This window comes from Mastigoproctus giganteus, chromosome 9, assembly GCF_048544385.1.
Source record: "Mastigoproctus giganteus isolate SK-2022 chromosome 9, ASM4854438v1, whole genome shotgun sequence".
Classification (NCBI taxonomy): domain Eukaryota; kingdom Metazoa; phylum Arthropoda; class Arachnida; order Uropygi; family Thelyphonidae; genus Mastigoproctus; species Mastigoproctus giganteus.
The window spans coordinates 212,217,232-212,237,142 of record NC_143583.1 but is presented as its reverse complement, the minus strand read 5'-3'; the positions used below and the strand labels follow the sequence as shown (position 1 = coordinate 212,237,142).

Below are 19,911 nucleotides of genomic sequence, written 5' to 3'. Positions count from 1 at the left end.
TGTTTTTAATTTTCATAAACGACATTGATGAAGGGATAGAGGGCGTGATGTCTAAATTTGCAGATGATGTTAAAATTGGTAGAGTAGTTAATGATCACTGTCAAGCTGAGCTTCTTCAGAGAGACCTAGATAGACTTCAAGAATGGTCAGAAAAATGGCAGCTGTGCTTTAATCCAACAAAGTGTAAGGTATTACACCTGGGAAACAGTAATCCCAAAATAACTTATTCACTTGGTGGAGTTCAACTAAACCCAGTACTGGAGGAAAGGGACTTGGGTGTTACGATACGGTCAGACATGAAATTCTCTGAGCATTGTAAACAGGTTGCAAGGAAGGCCCATGGTGTCCTATCGATGATCTATCGAACTTTTGCAAGTAGAGATAGGGACGTGATAATCCCATTATATAAGGCCTATGTTAGACCACACTTGGAATACTGTGTTCAAGTATGGAGACCGCACCTAAAGAAAGACATCGAGCTTCTTGAAAGGGTGCAAAGAAGGGTAACTCGCCTGGTGAGATTGGCAAAAGGGCGTCCTTATGAAGAAAGACTTTGAATATGTGGGTTGCAGAGTTTGGAAACTAGACACCTTAGAGGAGATTTGATCGAGGTGTTTAAGGCTCTGAGAGGCATCAGTAAAATGAATGAGGACAAAATTTTCAAGATTATAAATGATGCTAGAACTAGGGGACATAAATTCAAGTTACGCGGGGAAATGTTTAGATTGGACTGCAGGAAGTTTTATTTTAGCCAGCGAGTTATAAATTACTGGAATAAGTTGCCTTCATGGGTGGTAGAGGCCGACAGTTTGGGGAAATTCAAAGGTCATCTGGATAGTACTTTCGGGTAAGGGAAGCGCATATGATGATAGGATTAATTTCCTTTTTATTTAATTTTTAATTTCATTTTATTATTTTTATTTAATTATTAATTATTATTATTTATTTATTTAATTTTTGTTTTTATCATTGTTTTGTTCGGATTTTTTTTTTTTTTTTTTTTTTTTTTTGGCTGATGCAGCATAAGCCATAGGCTTTCTTGCACCATACGGCCGTTACTAATACTAAATACTAATACTAAGCAGAATCCCTGCATTATGAATTTTATTATTTTAATTTAATTTATGTTACTAAAGTTTCAGTCATATACAGTTGGTATATTCCATTGTTGCCGACCGGGCTAGCCGAGTGGGTAAAGTACCTGCCCGGCTACCCAAAGGTCGTGGGTTCGATTCCCGCCTCGGGCTTGAATCAAAGTACTGCAAAAACCTTGTGAGGTGCAATATGGCCACAGAAGCTGATGCGCCAACAACTACCAAATCAAAAAAAAAAAAAAAAAAAATATTCCATTGCAGTTATAACAAGTCAAAATACCTGTATATAATTGTATATTGTGTGTGGACTCTTCATTTTTTAATGTGAAACTGTGGACTATGTATCTGTATGTTTTTCAAAGTTGTTTCAAGTTCATTTATGTACAAAGTGTCTTGAAATATTCTAGTAAGGAAAATGCTGGAAACTTTTAAAATCAGAGGAAGACAGTGTTAGTCAGACATTGGTGTCTAATTTTGGCTTACAAAAGTCAAACTTCTCTGGAATTCAGGTCCAGAAGATAGTGAGAGTGAAACATAAATAAATGTAAAAGATAGGATTACATCAAAAAAAAAAATAAGTAATAAAAGTGGCCTTTTTTTAATTGACCAAATGAAATTTTGTTCACAGCACCCAACAAAGTGAATTCTATTTCATCTGTTTAGAGGACATCATTGAGCTTTTCCTTATTGTCTTCTATTGTTCAAGAAATTGTAGCACGAAATCAAGAAAAGCTTTCCATAGACAGGCTCTTACAGTTGAAGAGAAACAGCATGTACAATAGCAAACCTTATGAATTCTCTTCTGCTCCTACAACAAAGAATTCAGCAACAACTCTCATAATGATTCAGGGTCATCTTTCATGTGGTCATCCTTACTAGTAACTTATGGCCTCAAATTTTTTTATCATGTTGCTCACATTACTGCAACATGGATAATGATGAATATTACACAGAGATCAGTATTCCCATAGCACAGTTGCTGCATTGCGTCCCTTTATTAAAATTACCTGTCATTGTTTTCAGGAATAAATGATTGCTTTTCCATTCACAAATATTAATAAATAAGCACATACTCAAAGCATGGCTTGAAATTCCCCACCCCCAGAGATTATTTTATAATTACCTTGTCTGTTTCAGATTCAATGGTAAATGTCGTGAACTTTCATATGAACTGCATAAAACTAAGTAGCTGACCATTAGAATAATAAAAATCTATAGCAAAATAAAACTTTCACATTTATAGTAACAAAATAATTTAACCTTGAATACAGTGTAATCCAGGTAATGGAATAAACTTACCAAGGTAACAATGCGAAAGTACCATCTCCTGTATGTTTTTTTTTTTTTTACTGGTCTGGGTGCTTTTTTCATATAAAAAGTATGTATGTGTGCTTGCAAATCATCTTATAAAATGTCTCGATAACATAATCTCACTCCTTTTTTTTCAAGTAGAGGTGGGATGAGTAAGAGTTTCTCTCCATGAGTTAGTTCATATTTTTCAGGGAAAACACACACACACACACACACACACAATTAATTGAAAAAAGCAAATAGCCTTTCAGAATGCTTTTTCAATTAATTTTTTACTAGCCTAATGAATGTGAATGAAAAATCAGTTTTAATCTAAAGTGATTACTTACTTTTTCCATTTTTAACAGAATTTTTTATTTTTAGATTTGGAAGAAATGTTAGACAGTAAGAAAAGAGAATTAGATAAAGTAGCTGAAAATGTAGTTCAAGGCCAGAGGTCCAATGATATCATTAACAGGGAATTAGATGCATTACCTAAAGGTAATTATACATTTATAATTATCTATTTCAGAGAAGGAAATTTTGAAGAATATGCATTATTTAATATATGTAATACATATGTTTGTTGTTTGTTTATAGATAACGTTAAATGCAATACCTGAACCTGATATTCTCTGGGTTTGTTTTTTTTGTTTTTTTTTTTTTTTTATATTACTAAAGCTTCAAGTATAGAGACTAATAGATTAATAATAGCTGCAGGTAGAAGTGAAAGTGATTCTTGTATTGCTTTTGTTGAAACATGTAGCAGCTGAGAAAGCAAGATGTCAGTGATTTCAAGACTTGCTGTGAGTCAACTTGGAACAAGGAAATACATGAGCAATGTTAGGGTAACTATGAATAAGAATAGTAAATAAATATAATGAATTTGTACTGCTGGTCAGCTTATCAAATGCAGACATTGGGGAGATGTCAGAGATGTGGTGTCACTCAGATATATGGGATGCAGAATTTGAATATGAGGATTACAATATATACAGAATGAAGGGGGGTTATGCTCTTAGTTAAGAAGCACATAAAATCTAAGGCAGTACATCCAGTTGATATGAACAACTATACACAGAAATAGTGGGCCAGTAAATCAGGATATCTTATAATGGGGGAATTTAACTTTCCCAATATTGAGACCTCAGAGGGTTTGGTATCATAAAGTGATTAATGTTGTAATTAGAAAGCATTTAATGTCTGCCCAAAGGTTCATCTGGGAAGATGCCTGCGGATTTATTGGTAATCCACGCAGGCTTAAGGTACTGTCTTAGAAGAGGCATCTCCGTGGAGATTTTAGGTATTCGGTCACGCCTGGGGGAGGGCAGCTGCTTGCGGTCGAGAGGTGGAGGATACATGATGAGTTAATGAATATTTGGCAAACTAGATGGAATGACTCTGATAAAGGCAGGGAAACCTATGCTTTTATTCCCTCCATAACAATTGTGAAATGGAAATTAAGATCGTGGTTGCAGTTAAACTTGAGTGCTTGTTTCCTGCTGACTGGGCATGGCTTAATGTCTAGGCTGAGTCAGTTTGGTTTGGTCTCTTCTGGCTTGGGCTTCTGTGAGGCGATGTAGACTGGCCTTCATGTCGTGCTCTATTGTCCCTATTATGAAGATCTGCACAGCACACTTGAACAGGAGACCTTTAATTTGGATTTGGATACCTTGCCGGATTTGTTTGTAAGTCGAGTGCCCTTTAAATGTTTCTCAACTTTTGTTAATAATGTGTTTAAAAGGAGGGCCATGTTGTTAACTGATAGAGGTATTTCGTCACAAGGTATAGGAATAGCAGCCGAAGGCACTGGATAACACAATGTGCTATTTAGTGCCAACGGGGTAATATACCGGCTCTGTTTTTATAGTGCATATTTATGCAAAATTTTATTGATATTGAACCAAGATTTATTTGGAAATTTTAGAAAAATTTATTGTTATTTATTTTTTATTTATTTATTTATATTTTTTATTTTATTTATTATTATTATGTTGATTATGAATACATACTTTAAAATCAAAGGCTGTATACATGGCCTTCGGACCTTGAGAATTAGTGCATAATGGCCTAGGCCCTGGAGGAACATAATGGGATGAAGTTGTTAATATATCTAATATGTTTCCCAATATTGAATGGAACCTGTGGGGTGGTCACTCAAACACTATCAAGAGTTTGTGGATTTATTGGATGATGCTTTTCTACAGCAGCATGTTAGAAAGACAAAAAAGAGAAAACTGTATTCTTGATCTGATTATCAGCAGTGATTCTTCATGCATTAAGAATCTGCAGATAAAAGAACCACTAGGTGGCAGTGATCATGTTGTATTGATGTGAGATTTACTTAAAGATTTAACTACCATTAAGGATAAAGGACAAAAGTTTTTTGCTTTTGTCAAGGAGACTACAGTGGCCTAAGACTGTTATAAGTTCTATACAGTAGGACCAAATGCTGATGTTACCATCAGCAAATTCTAAATGGAAAGCGTTCAAGGAATTAATCATAGCAGCTACTAGGCTTTTCGTATCAATTAAATGCTCTTCAAGGTATAAGCCTAAATGGATGTCAGATGAACTGATGAATCTCTGCCATGAGTTTCATCAGTTCCATGCAGAAAAATGCATGGGATGCATATAAATTATTGGGCGACACAGAAGCCTCTGGTAGATATAAACTAGTCTGTAATCAAGTCACAAAGGAGGTCATTCAAACCAAGGCACATTATGAGAAATCTTTGGCAAAGAATGCAAAGAAAAACAGCAAAGACTTTACTTATTTAAGCACTACATTGCTGACAAACTGAATAGGTATTTTTTATCTACATTCACATGTGAGGAATTATTTAGCAAAGTGGATGCCACAAGTTTATCAGTCTCCAACAGGGAACTAAATGATTTCTAATAATGGAGACAAAAGTGGAAGAAAAATTGTTGGATTTAAACATGAAAAAAAAACCTTGGGTGGATGGGATCCATCGAGTTATATTAAAGGAAACTTCAAAAGAACTAAGCAAATCCATAGCCATAATTATGAGAGCATCTTTGGATTCAAGGGAAGGTCCTATGGACTAGAGATATGTATCCCCAATTCACAAAGGTTTATAATTACTCATCAAAGGATGAGTAATTATAAACCTGTTAGCTTAACTTTTGTTCCAAGCAAAGTCATAGATTTACTGACTAAAGAAGTAATGTCTAAATTTTCAGATGGCACAAAGGTTGGCAGGGTAGTTAATGACAGTAATGAAGGTATGCTTCTCCAATGAGGTCTAGAAAAATTAGGCAGATGGACTGAGAAATGGCAATTGAAGTTTAACTTTGACAAATTCCAAGTACTGCATATGGGTAGCAGTAATCCAGAGTATCTTCTTCTTCTTCTTGGTCCTTAGCTGGCAGCTGAGGGAGGCGGTTGGCCACGCAACCAGTATGCTGCTGTAGGTGCCGCAGGGTTTCGGACTTGCTCTGTGATGTTCTTCCATACTTTACGATCCATGGCGTCAGTCCTGGCCTGGTTAAGGTCGAGACGTCGGCTCTTCGAGTAATTTTCCACTTGCTTGGCCCACATTTTCCTAGGCGCGGTCCGTTGGATGCCCCATTGGGTGGGTCGTTGTCTCCAAAGGAGTGTGGATGGTATTCTGTTCATGCCCATTCTACGTACGTGGCCAAACCATCTAAGCCTTCGCTTCTGGATTTGGTCGGCAATGGTTGGTTGCTGTTGGCATTTGGTGCGGATGGTATCATTAGTGATGCGGTCATGAAGTGAGATGCCCAAAATTTGCCGCAGGCATCGCATTTGGAATACCTCAAGTTTGTTTAAATCTAGCTTGAGACAAATCCATGTTTCTGATCCGTAAAGGAGAATGGGCAGGATCAAAGTCCGGAAGAGTCGGATTTTAGTCTTTGAGGAAACGTTGGTCCTCTTCCACAGACATCATTTGAGCAAGGCGAACGCAGTGGCCGCCTGTCCAATTCTGCTGTGGATTTCCATGGTGGATGCAACTTTCTTCTCCTGGACCAGCGACCCAAGGTATTTAAAGTCCTGCACTTGCTCGATCTGGACGCCTTCGAGATAGATGGTGGCTTGCGACCCATCTGTTGTCAGGGCCTTTGTCCTATCAGCATTGATCTTCAAACCGTATGGCCGGGCAATGTGGGCAATGTCCTAGAGGATGTCCGTGGCTTCAGAGTCATTACCAGCAAAGATAGCACTATCATCGGCAAACATCAGGTCAGTCACATAGTGATCCTTGTCATATTGTATGCCCCATCTGTTTCTGAATGCTTGCCTCATAATGGCGTCGACCACGATGTTGAAAAGCAACGGGGAGGCTACATCCCCTTGGCGGACTCCAGTTTGGATGGTAAATTCCTCAGATAAATCATTCTGAATACGCACCTGGCTGGTTAAACCGTTGTATGCAGTTTGGAGGAGTGTGATGACTTTTTGAGGTACATGTTCGCCCTCTAGTAGTTTCCATAAGGCAGGCCGATGGACACAGTCGAAAGCAGACTTAAAGTCAATGAAAACAATGACGGTTCGCTGTCCATACTGGATCCTCTCCTCCATCAGCTGACGGATGGCAAAGATTTGATCACAGCATCCTCGCCCGGGTCTAAATCCCGCCTGTTCTTCTCGATTGGTTTGCTCGCGATGTTTTTTCAGCCTTGACTGGATGATCTTCATAAAGACCTTTCCAATGATGGAAAGGAGGGGCTGATGCCATGGTAGTTCTTGCAATCCTGGTTATCACCTTTCTTGTGGATCGGTACGATAATGGCTTTCCTCCATGTTAGCGGAATTTGTTCAGTGCACCAGATGGTTTTGAGGAGTGAGTGTAGTCGGCGAAGCAGTACATCTCCCCCGGCTTTGATCGCTTCTGTGGTGACTTGGTCCACTCCTGGTGCCCTACCATTCTTTAGGGATTGTATGGCTAACTTATTAACTGTTTGATACTACACTCAGGTTAGGGGAAAATTAAAAAGACCTGTGGTAACTGTGTAGTCAGTTGAGTTCTCTGAACAGTGCACACATCCTGCTAAGACAACTCGTGTGGGTTTGTCATTTATATAGAGGAATTTTGCTAGCAGGGATAAGGAGCTGATTGTTCCATTATATAAGGTCTGGCCATGCCTTGAGTACTGGATACAGGTCTGGAGGCCTCATTTTAGGAAGTATGTAGAACTGCCTGAATGGGTACAGAGAAGGGCAATGAGACTGGTGAGGGGATCAAAGGGGTGATTTTACTAGAAGGCTTCAGTTCTGGAGATCAGGCACCTGTGGTGATCTGGATGTGATATTTAAGGCTTTGAATGGCTTTAGCAAACTCAGTGCTGATGGCATTCTTGCTCAAACTATGCATATGAGGGGGCATAAATTCAAATTGAAGGATTGACTGTAGAATAAATGTGCAGAAGTTTCCTTCAGGCAATGGGTGGTTGATTGCTGATACAAGTTTCCATCCTTTGTGGTTGTTGGAAGTGAATAGTTAGAATAAATTCAAGGAAGAAGCAAACAAACTATTGGAGAGGAAATAATAGATTTACTGACTAAAGAAGTAAATCTATTTTAGATTTACTTCTTACTTAGCAGATTCATTTTTTTTTTTTTTTTTTTTTTTTGCTGATACTGTATCAGTTTTTTTTTTTTTTTTTTTGCATCATTTGCCACTAGCAATACTTATACTCTTATCATATTCAGTTCTCCTTTGGTGCAATTATAGCCTTAATTGCTAATTCTGCAATAAATCCCAAACCAAACCATCCTCTCCCCTCCCAAATTTACCTTTACCAATTCTGTAATCTATGTCTTCATAGTTTCTCTTAATGTATCATCTGTTTTCTGTTCTCATCAGATAAATTGCTTGTCCTTGAACACTGTCAACAAGCTGCTGGAGAAAGCTTCCTTTAGATGCTGCCTCCAGACCTGACCATATTCCCAGTGTGGCCACACCATTGACTTTTATAATGGAACTGTGAACTCCTCCCTAGGTACATACAGTGAACCATTGAAAAGACACAGAATACCTTAGTGGACACCTGCTTACATTGTATGATGATGGTGTCTCTGTAGCCAGATGGGAAGGAGCAGCAGTGCATAGCACACGCTTCTTGATTAGACTTGACTTGATTAGTCACCACCAAATATGGAGGATGCGGAAAGGTCAAGGAATGACCCCTGCATATTCCCGGAGCAATATAGCCTTAGTTGCTAATGCTCCTAAAAACCAAATAACAAACAAACTGTATGATGATGTCCGTGTCTAATGGTATAACACCCAGATCTGTTTCCTCATTTACACCTGTTAGCATTCCTTACCTCCTCTCCTTTAGTTATTCTTGGATTGTTATTTTATAGATGTTAGGACCTTTCATTTTCATTTTACAGCATTAAAGTAGCAAAACTTTGATATATATGTTGCCTATCCAAATAATTCTAAAGGAGTTCAGCCTGGAGATCAGGAGGTGGTTAATGATACCATCTCCTGATGTTCAAATCAGCTGCAAATTTCAATGCTACATCTTTTATTCCCTTTTCAATATTATTCAAGGAAGTCAGAAAGAAGAATGGCTTCAACCCTGATAGGTCCTGCTTATAATCCTGACTCACTCTGAAGAGAGACTATTTACAGCAATTGTCTGCCATCCATTGTTCAACCATTCTAGAATCCACTCAAGGTTTTGCCCATAATCCCATATATTCCAGATTGTAGAGAAACCTTACATGTGGAACTGTGTAAAATGCTTGGTTAAAATTAGGATTTTCCAAATTGTTTCCTGCATCCAGTTTCTGTGTGTCATTGTAGTTTATCAAATTCGGCAAGCCCTTCCTTTTTCGAAGCCATGTTATGATCATTTGGGATATTATACCTTTCTAGATGATCCTGTGATATACCCTTTACCATAGACTTCATTATCTTCTCTGTCACTAAAAAGCCTTGTCAGTGACACTTTCTGCAAAAGTGTCACTTACAAGGCAGTGACACTTTTTAAATCTGGGGAGGGGGAGAGTTACCCTTGAGTCTGTCAGTAACCTCATGGTTACATATCATTGGTACTGTGGAGCCCATTATCTGCTTTAAAGGTTAGTAGTTTCCCTTTCCGGTTGTCATCTATATCTCTCCTACAAACTGAAATGGATTTTCAGTTTGTAGGAGATCAGTTTGTATAATCAAAAATATTATTTTTTATAATATCATTTTCACTGCACAGATATCGTTCTAGTTTATTATTCTCACCATCCTCTTTATATTTATATAAATATCATCAAGTTGATTAAAAACAATTTGTCTCACTGATCACGTCATCAACAATTTCCAATCAATGAGTGGTTACTTAATCTTTCATAACAAGGCACTTAGATTTACTGCCTATTCAAGTTGCATATAGAGACTCTTATAGTACATATTAGAATTAGTAGAAGCATATGATGCTAGAAAGCAAACTTATACATCATCAGCCAAAAAAAAAAAAAAAAAAAAACCCCTTCCTATTTCACCCATCCATTTGCTCCAAATGTTTGTCTAGTTCTGCCTTAAATTTATTTAAGCTATCCATGACACAAACTTTCATCTGTCTTCTACTAGAATGACAGATGGAGGTTTGTTCCAGAAATCAAACACCCGCTGGCTAAAGGCAAATTTCCATATCTATTCTACAACTGTCTTTGCTCAATTTGAATTTATGTACCCTCAGGCAATTAATTTAGGCAAGAGGAGGATTCCCATCATTGAGTTTGCTCAAAGCATTCAAGGCATTATACACCTCAATAAGATCACCTCGAAGGTGCCTAGTCTCCAGACATTGTAATTGCATAACTTATGCTTTTCTTCTTAAGAGAAGCTTTTTGTTCCATTTCCCAATTGTTGCCCTTCTCAGTATTTGTTCCAGCAGCTCTACATCCTTCCTAAAATGAGGCCTCCAGACTTGTATACAGTATTCAAGGTGTGGCCTGACCATTGCCTTATACAAGGGAATAATCACCTCCTTGTCCCTGCTAGAAAAATTCTTGTATATCATTGACAAGACACCATGAGCCACTCTTGCAGACGGTCTGAACTGTTCAGAAAACTTCTTGTCTGACTGCACAATTACCCACAGGTCCTTTTCATTCTCTACCACCCTGAGTTGATACGTTACTCTGGGGTTACTGCTACCCATATGGAGTACTTTACATTTGTCAATGTTAAACTTCAGTTGCCACCCCACAACCCATCCGCTCAACTTTCTAGATCCTGTTGCAGTAGCGTACTGTCATTTGTGTCGTTAACAACCCTGACAACCTCTGTCTTCTGCAAACTTAGACATTAAGCCTGATATACCTTCTTCAATATCATTAATAAATACAGAAAACAACAATCAACACTGCAGGATCATCTATTGTCTAGATGATCCTGCAGTGCTTCTTTGACCAGTGTCTTCATTAATTTCCCCAGAACAGAGGTTACACTAACAGGTCTGTAATTACTTGCTGCCCTTTGATCCTCCTTTGTGAATTATGGTCACATTTGTACATTTCAGGTCCATGGGTATTATTATTATTATTATTAGTTATATGGTGCAAGAAAGCCTGAGGCTTATGCTGTACCAGCCAAAAAAAAATTTCCGAGTTACTCTGAGAGAGAGAGAGAGAGAGAGAGAGAGAGAGAGAGACACACACACACACACACACACACACATACACACACACACAAAAGTAGAAGGGAATCACCAACAAAGAGAAGAATGATGATATCCAGCTCAGGACCCTGGGTGTGCCAAGCCCATGCTCACTAGATGTGAGCCCCTGGGGTTACCTCCCCTGAGTGCAAGGAAGCTCTCATAATTATGGCTAAGGGTTTGCTTGCTTCCTTTGCTGCCTCCTTTAATATAACTGGAGACATCCATCCACCCCAGATGCCTTTCTTACGTTTATCTTCAACAGTTTCTGCTCCACTTTGCTCTCAGTTATTATAAAATCATTTAACTCACTGCCAGAGTTTAATACACGTATGGCATTCCCCTCCCTGAAGAACTCCTTGCGTGTAAATGTAAATGCAAAATACTCATTCACTTAGCTAGCTACCTGAGCAGGATCATCACCAGTTGAACCATTGATATCAAGTGAACCAATCTGATTCATCCCCCTTCCTTCTAGAGTTTACCTAAGTAAAGAACTCTCTTTGGCAATGGATGCAAAGACAAACATTCTTTGCATCCATTGCCAAAGATTTCCCATAATTTGCCTTTTCATGCGTAACATCCTTTGTGACGTGATTACAGACCAGCTTATATCTATCATAGGCTTCTGTGGCACCTGTTAATTTATATATATATATATATATATATATATATATATATCCCATGCATTTTTCTTATGTCACATGTCTCATTAGTTCATCTGACATCCATTTTGGTCTAAACCTTGAACAATATTTCTTAGTTTGTATGAAAAGCCTAGTAGCTTCCAAGATTAATTCTTTGAATGCTTCCCATTTAGAATTTGCTGTTGGTAACATCATCAGTTAGTCCCATTGTATAGAATTTAAAAATTCTCAGACCACCATAGTCACCTTTACGAAAGCAAAAACCCTTCCCTTTACCCCTGATGGTATTTACATCTTTGAGTAAATTCCAGATCAGCACACTGATCACTGCCACCTAGTGGTTCCTTTATCTGCAGATTTTTAATGCATGAAGAATTACCACTGATAATCAGATCAAGAGTATTACTCCCTCTAGTTCCCTCCCGAACATGCTGCCATAGAAAACAATCATCCAATAAATCCACAAAAGCCTTGCTAGTGTGTGAGTGATCAATCCACAAGTTCCAGTCAATATCTGGGAAATTAAAATCCCCCATTATAAGACAAGCTGATTTATTGGCCCACTATTTCTCTGTATAGTTATTATTATTGTTGTTGCTCTTATATTATTTCTCCCTGATTGGGGGATTCCACTCCATGACGGGTACTGCTACCAAGTACACAGGGTGGTTGTAATGTCTGATGTTACTGTTGGTCGAGAAACTCTCTGACTATCCTACATGTGTTCAGGATTGCGACTTTCTGGAATTCATTGTAGGTGTTCTCTGGGAGATCTATTGCTCCAAGGCTGCTATGTAGAATCTTTGGCACCATACCGGTGGTTGACACTATGATCAGGATGGTCGTTACTTCTTGCATATTACACATCTCCTTGACCTCATGTCTCAGGTTTGTGTACTTCCTAATTTTTTCCTCATGGGTTTTCTGGACATTGACATAGTGGTGCCCAGCACTAGCAGTCAGGTAGATAGCCTTTTCCATCTTTTCCACAAAGGTTATGTCCGGTCTGTTTTGCGGGATGGTCTTATCCGTTATTATGGCGTGGTCCCAGTACAGCTTGTGAGTTCAGGTCTCTAATACTGCCTGGGGTTCTTACTTGTAGTATGGTACACTTTCTTTGGTCAACTGGTATTTCCTCACTAGCTTCTGATGTATTATCCTGGCTACCTGGTCATGCCTATGAGTGTACTCAGCCTGGGTGATCACCTTGCACCCCGCAGTGATGTGTTGGATCATTTCTGAGGCCAGGTGGCATCATCAACATGTGTCATCTGACATTCCGGGCTCCTTTGCGATGTATTTTCTATAGATTCTGGTGTTTATTGCCTGGTCTTTGATGGCCAGTATGAATCCTTCAGTCTCAGGAAGAGCATCCCCCTTGTGAGCCATGCATTGGAAGCAATGTTATAGATGTGATCTTGATGGAGGTCATTGTAGTGTCTGCCATGGAGTGTCTTCTTTGCCCATCTTTCTAGCTTCGTTTCTTGTGCCATCTGGGTGGGAGGAGGTTCCTCCCTTAGGTTGAGTGGGGTATACCACTTATCTATCTTCCTTATGGCCTGGTGGAGTGGTGCTGTGTTATTCTCGAAGTAATCTTTCAGGTTAACTATCGTTATTTTCCGTTGCTCAATCAGGTCTATCAGGCCCCTTCCTCCCTCTTTCCAAGCTATTATTAATCTCTCCACTGCTGACTTCGGATGGTGTTGGCAGCTCTTGGTCATCATTGTCCTTGTCTTTCACATGATATCCTCTAGCTCGGTGCTAGTCCAATCTATGACCCCGAAGGTGTATGTTAGTACTGGAGCTGCATAGGTGTTTATGGCTTTAACTGTGTTCCCTCCATTCAATTTTGCTTTCAGCAGGCTTCTGAGTCTCTGATATTTTTCGGTCAGGCACTTCTTGATTTCCTTTTGTTTTAAATGCTGAGCCTGCATCATCCCTAGGTATTTGTAGGTCTCTCCTTCAGTCATAGCATTGATCTCTTTACGAGTCAGCAGCTGGTAGTTTCGGCCGACTAATTTTCACTGATGCAGTGTGTGGGTCTTTCATTTGTCTAGACCAAATTCCATCCTGATGTCCTTGCTGAATTCTTCGGTTATCTGGAGTAGTTGCTGGAGTTGCTTCTCTGTTGCTGCATAGAGCTTGATGTCATCCATGTACATCTGGTGGGTGAATATGTACAGGTTCTTTGAGGTTATATCCATACTTGCTGCCATTAAGCATGTTGGATAGTGGGTTGAGTGCTAGACAGAACCCATAGTGGGCTCAGAGCATCTCCCTGAAAGATTCCTGTCCTGATGGGGATTGGCCTGCTTGTGATGTTCTCAACCTTAATAGTACTCCATTTTGCCATTGTTGCTCCTAGGAAGTTTGTCACTATCGGATTGACCTTGTAGATCTTCAGGGTCTATATTATCCAGCTATGAAGTAAAGTGTCGAAGGCCTTGGGGTAATCAATGTAGGCCGTGTATAGGTTGCGGTGCTTCTTGTAGGCTTTCTCCATTACTGTGACATCTATCGTTAATTGCTCCTTGCATCCTTTGCTCCTCCGCTTGCATCCTTTCTGCTGTTCAGCCATTATGTTCTGACTCTAAGTGGTCTGATATCTTCTTTGTTATGCAGCTGGTCAGGATTTTGTACATCGTTGGGAGGCAGATGATCGGCCTGTATTTTGCTGGGTTTCTTGTATCTTTGTCTTTAGACTTCAGATATGTGACTCCTTCAGTGAGAAACTTCGGGATTGTGTCCGGGTGCCTTATCATTTGAGTGAACTGCTCTGCTAGGTGCTTGTGTGTGCAGGTGAGCTTCTTTGTGAGCTAGTTGTGGATGTTATCAATTCCTGAAGTTTGTCAGTTGTGGGTGTTTGTTATAGACTGTTTTACTTCTTCTCAAATCTCCCACTCTCTCATCTCTTGTATGTTCTTGGTTTTCTTCCGTTTTACTTCTATCCAGGTGACTCTGCTATGTCTTACTTCACTGCTCCAAATATTTCCCCAGAACTCCTCGATTGTCTTCTTCTCGCGTGGCTCATTTTCTGCTTTCTCATCTTCACCCAGTTTCCTGTAGAAGGCTCTTTGGTCCTCATCGAAGATTCGGTTGTTTATTTTCCTCTGGGAGCTCTTTGTATCATTGTAGTCTCTTGCTGAGTGCAAGGAGGTTCTGCTTCAGTGTGTCCAAGTATTCTTCTATTCTCTGATTTCTGGTCTCATGTTTGCTGTGGAGGCTGTCTCTCTTGAGGATACTCTTCACCTTTCCAATCAATTTCTTACTTCTATTACCCTGTTGGTACTAAGTTAATTGACCTATCTTGACTTAATTCTGCTGAAGTCTTCTTTCCCAAGCTGGCGGTTCCTTCTGTTTTCGGTTCTTCTACTGCTGGTCTCTTGTTTCTTTTCCATTAATCCTAGTGACTGCTTATGGCAGCACAGTATATGGCTGTGTGGATAGCCTCCAGCATTGCACCTTTGTTGTCAAGGTAATGTGGCATTATTTGCCGATTGAGGTGGTCTGTTACTCTCCACAGGATTTTATTTGGCCTCTGCTTAGGTATCACGTGGGTTCTTCTGGGGTCTATTCCTTCGAATCTATTAGGGACTTTTTCCACTCATCTTCTGTTCTGGATATCATGACTTCATCTCTTTCCACTTCAGCTACTCTGGGTTGTATTTCTTCTTGCTGTTCCTCCTCTGGTTCTGTGGTATGCTGTTCCTCCTCTGGTTCCATATTCTTTGTGCTTTTTAGTTGGTCGCTCACATCCTGCTTGATATTTTTCCAAGATGGCAAGAGCTATTAGGTTCTTTGTGATGATGGTCCTTCTTTGGTCCATTAATCGCTGTTTGGTGACCTGAATATCCGGGAATCGTTCCACCCACTTGGTATGTAGTTGCGACCTGTACATTGTCATATCGGTCTCTAGCCTGGTTATTTCATAGTATGCTCGCATGATGTACATATTCATTTCGATGCTCCACTTCATGCGTTGCCATCTTCTTCCTTCCTGGGTGGTCACTAGCACAGTTGCGCAGGAAGCACTTCCAATTGGTGGGCTGGATGGTCTTGCCCTTCTCTTGTGGTAGCCTTATGGGAGACAGTGTCAATTGCTCCACTGTCTTGCTTGGGAGACAGTGCAGCAAGACAATAATAATAATAATTATTATTATTGGCCATATGGTGCAAGGAAGCCTGAGGCTTATTCTGCACCAGGCAAAAAAAAATTTGAGTAACCCTGAGAGAGAGAGCAGTAGAAGGAAATCACCAAGAAAGAGAAGAATGATGATATCCAGCTCAGGACCCTGGGTGTGCCAAGATGTGAGCCCCTGGGGCTAGTTGTTCATTATACTCATCCAAGATATTGCTATCATGCAGTCTGTAGCACACTAGCACTTTCTCACCTTTATTTTGCTACTGTCTGACACTACATAGAATCAGTGCTCTTCTAAGATTATTAAAACAAGATAAGATCTTGCCACATTTAGGAAGCTTTTGATCAGAAAGCATCAAATTAAAATTAAACTCAGATTTCAGGTCTGTGGTCAATTGATTACCAAATCAATAATTGGGGTTTAATTTTTACATGAATAATTATGTATCATGTTTGCTTCCCCCTCCACCCAACCCATACACTTTCTTCCAAAATTTTCATTTTTTTGTTCTTTACAAAATAGATACTATGTGGAATGGCTTGCCTTTATTTTAACATTAGGTAAAGACTGTTGTTTTGCTAAGGTAAATCTTTAGTATTGAAACTTTGGTCAGTTTGTAAAATTGGTGAGCTTATGGTAAGTTTTCTTATTTTTATTAATCTATAATAGATGAGGTAGCTCAGTTTAATCCATTTTTATGATAGTACTCTTGCAAATATTATAATTTAGACTTGGTATTTTCATGTTTTTCCTTTCCCTGATAAGTCCCTTTCAATTACTAAAGCCTATGCTATTGTACACTTATTTTCCTTCCATCATTTCACATAATTAACATAATGATGACTGACCATCCATATAGCTTTGAGGCCATGCTTGACCTTTGGACTCCAGAAACCTCCCACTTACAGTCTTCAGGAAAGTGTGATGTGACCTTGAACCATGGCATTATCCAAATGCATATTGTCTTTCTCCTGCTGGAATTTTCCCTGAACTCTTATTCAAGTCCTTTCATTGGAAATAACCCTTGCATCACCATTCCTATTCAAACCATAGCATACCTGCAAAACAAAGAAGTCTTGGCACTTGAATAGGCCAAGTTTCTTTTCTTCAGGCCTTGCAGAGTCCATGAAACCTTGAGTTAATCAACATTTTTTTTCAGAATCACCCTGCTTTTTTGTGTCAACTATTTTCTCAGTTCATGTATCTTTAATGCCATTAAAGCCATTTTGGCATCTATAGCCAAAACTCATTACAGTATTTCCCATGGAAATGACCAATTGGTTATTTCCACTATGAATTGTTCCTGGCAATCAACATTGCGTCAATGTTTACACTGAGGATGCCTAGTTGTTCACCAATTTAAGGGATATTTACTGTTATTGGTACAGTTACTGTAATGGCCCATCTAAGTAATGGTAAAAAAAAAAGGTAAAGTGCAGCCATTATCAACCCACTGCAGGATGCAAGCCTCCTCAACAATTCATGCTGAGGAAAATGGACCATAATCTGCCACGCTGGTATAGCTCGGACACAGCATGGTTTTGTTAAGGGAAAGTCTTGCCTGACCAATTTGATTGGATACTATGATGCTGTCACAAAAGAACTGGATGCAGGGAATAACTTTGATATTATATATTTGGATCTTAGAAAGGCTTTTGATACTGTTGCACATGGAAGACTGCTGCACAAATTGGAGCAGTGTGGCATTGGAGGCAAATTGCTGCTATGGATAAAGGGATGGTTGAGGGGGAGAAGACAGATTGGTAATCAATGGACACTGCTCATCATGGACTAAAGTTATTAGTGGAGTCCCTCAGGGTTCGGTGTTGGGTCCATTATTGTTTTCTGTATTTATAAATGATATTGATGATGGTATATCAAGCTTAATGTCCAAGTTTGCAGATGATACAAAGGTTGGCAGGGTTGTTAAGGACACTACTGACACTATGCTGCTGCAACAGGATCTGGAAAGGTTGAGCAGATGGGCTGAGAGGTGGCAAATGAAGTTTAACTTTTACAAATGTAAAGTACTGCGTATCAACATATCAACCCCAGAGCAACATATCAACTCTGTGGTACTACAATGACAGTGGTAGAGAATGAAAAGGACCTGGGGGTAATTGTGCAGGCAGATACGAAGTTCTCTGAGCAGTGCAGATGGGCTGCAAGAGTAACTCATGGTGTCTTATCAATGATATACAGGAATTTTTCTAGCAGGGATAGGGAGGTGATTATTCCCTTGTATAAGGCAATGGCCAGGCCGCACCTTGAGTACTGTATACAGGTCTGGAGGCCTCATTTAAAGAAGGATGTAGCGCTGCTGGAACGAGTACAGAGAAGGGCAACAAGGTTAGTGAACGGAACGAAGGGTTGCTCTTACGATGAAAGGCTTAAGTTTTGCAAATTACAGTGTCTGAAGACTAGGCACCGGCAAGGTGATCTGATAGAGGTGTACAAAGCCTTGAATGGTTTGAGCATGCTCAATGCTGATGGGATACTGCCTCTTGCTCAGAATAATCATCTGAGAGGGCATAAATTCAGATTGAGGAAAGACGGATGTAGGATAGATGTGCGGAAATTTGCCTTTAGCCAGCGGTAGTTGGTTGGTGGAATAGACTTCCATCCCTTGTTGTGGAAGTTGATAGCCTAAATAAATTTAAGGCTGAGCTGGACAGGTATTTCGAATGAACGGAGGGGTGAAATGGAAGTGTGTTTTTTTTTTTTTTTTTTTTTTGGCTGATGCTGCATAAGCTTGCTTTCTTGCATCATATACCTATACTAAAACAAAGTATGTTGCACCACAAATTTGCAAACTCATGAGGGATTGAGATTTTGAGGGAACTATGAATAAAAGAAAAAAAAACAGGCATGGATTAGCTTCAGTACTGTTGTTGAGAACTTCTTAAGGAACAACAAGGATTCAGGCTACAAGGATATAGTTGAAAATATGTTGGCAAACTTCAAGAAGCTAGGCTACAACATGAGTGTCAAAGTACATTTTTTAAACTCCCACATCAACTACATTCCAGAAAATGTAGGAAGTGTTAGTGAAGAACAGAGTGGATTTCACCAGGCATTAAAGACATGGAAATGAGGTACCAGGGGAGGTGGAATGTCAACATGATGGCAATTGCTGGATACTGAAGAAGGGTTGTAAATAGAAGGATCTGCAAGAAAATCAAAGAAATGGAAATTCAACCCATCGTAGATCTGTTTTTAAAATGAGAGGTGAGTGTTTAGTGAACTCTTTACCACACTGCCCTTTTTAATAGTTTTTATATTTAAATACATGTATGCAATATGTATTTAAATATAAAAGTATGGTAAAAGTAGTATTTTGTTATAATTTCAGTTCACAACTTCTGCTAAAATTTATAAAAATTTGTGAAAAATCAAATTTTCTTTCGTGATTTTTGAAGAAACCCCAGGTGATTGAAAGAAACGGAAGTCATATTTTGAAATCAGTATTAGAAAATGATTCAAAAACAGCCTTTTCTCAGAAAACATCAGTCAATTTTTTTCAAAATGCAGAGTAGTGAATTATTAGAGGGGATGGACAGGATGAGGTGGGTAGGTTTTTATTTTATGTTTTGGCTGATATTGTCTAAGTTAGCTACCTTGCATCATTTACCATATCAATGTGTGTTATATTTATAAGGAGAAAAAAAATACAAATTTCAGTAAGTGGGCTAAGAGTAACTAAATTTATATATTAAACTAATTTATTGAGAACTATAATTAATGCAAATTTCTTGAACAAAATCAACTTTCCTTGTTTTAACTCAGAAAAATAACAATTATCTCCCCCCCCCTAAATAACTAATAGACCAGATTGCCAAACTTAAATCTTTCCTGGCCCATGGTTGTTCTCAAATAGTTTTTTATGACATTTAATTTTGAAAAGCTCCTCCTTCCTGCAATTGCAGTAGTCATTGGGATTGTTAACATAAACTAAATTGAAGTGTATAAATTTGGGAATACATCTTGAATTTTGTGCAGTTAACTATAAGCACTGAATGTACACCAATCCTAGGAGTATAGTGAATTACATGAATTTACATGAATTTAAAGTGCTGGTCAAGA

General features: G+C 39.0%; 1 protein-coding gene across 1 annotated transcript in view; it reads left to right on the top strand.

Annotated features, from left to right (window-relative positions):
• LOC150081103 (laminin subunit alpha-2-like) overlaps positions 1-19,911 on the top strand; it is a 707,948-nt gene that overhangs the window by 457,419 nt on the left and 230,618 nt on the right. Inside the window, exon 44 of the mRNA XM_090380924.1 lies at positions 2,769-2,885. Within this exon, the coding sequence (XP_090237050.1) occupies positions 2,769-2,885 (117 nt within the window). The remainder of the gene's footprint in view (positions 1-2,768; positions 2,886-19,911) is intronic.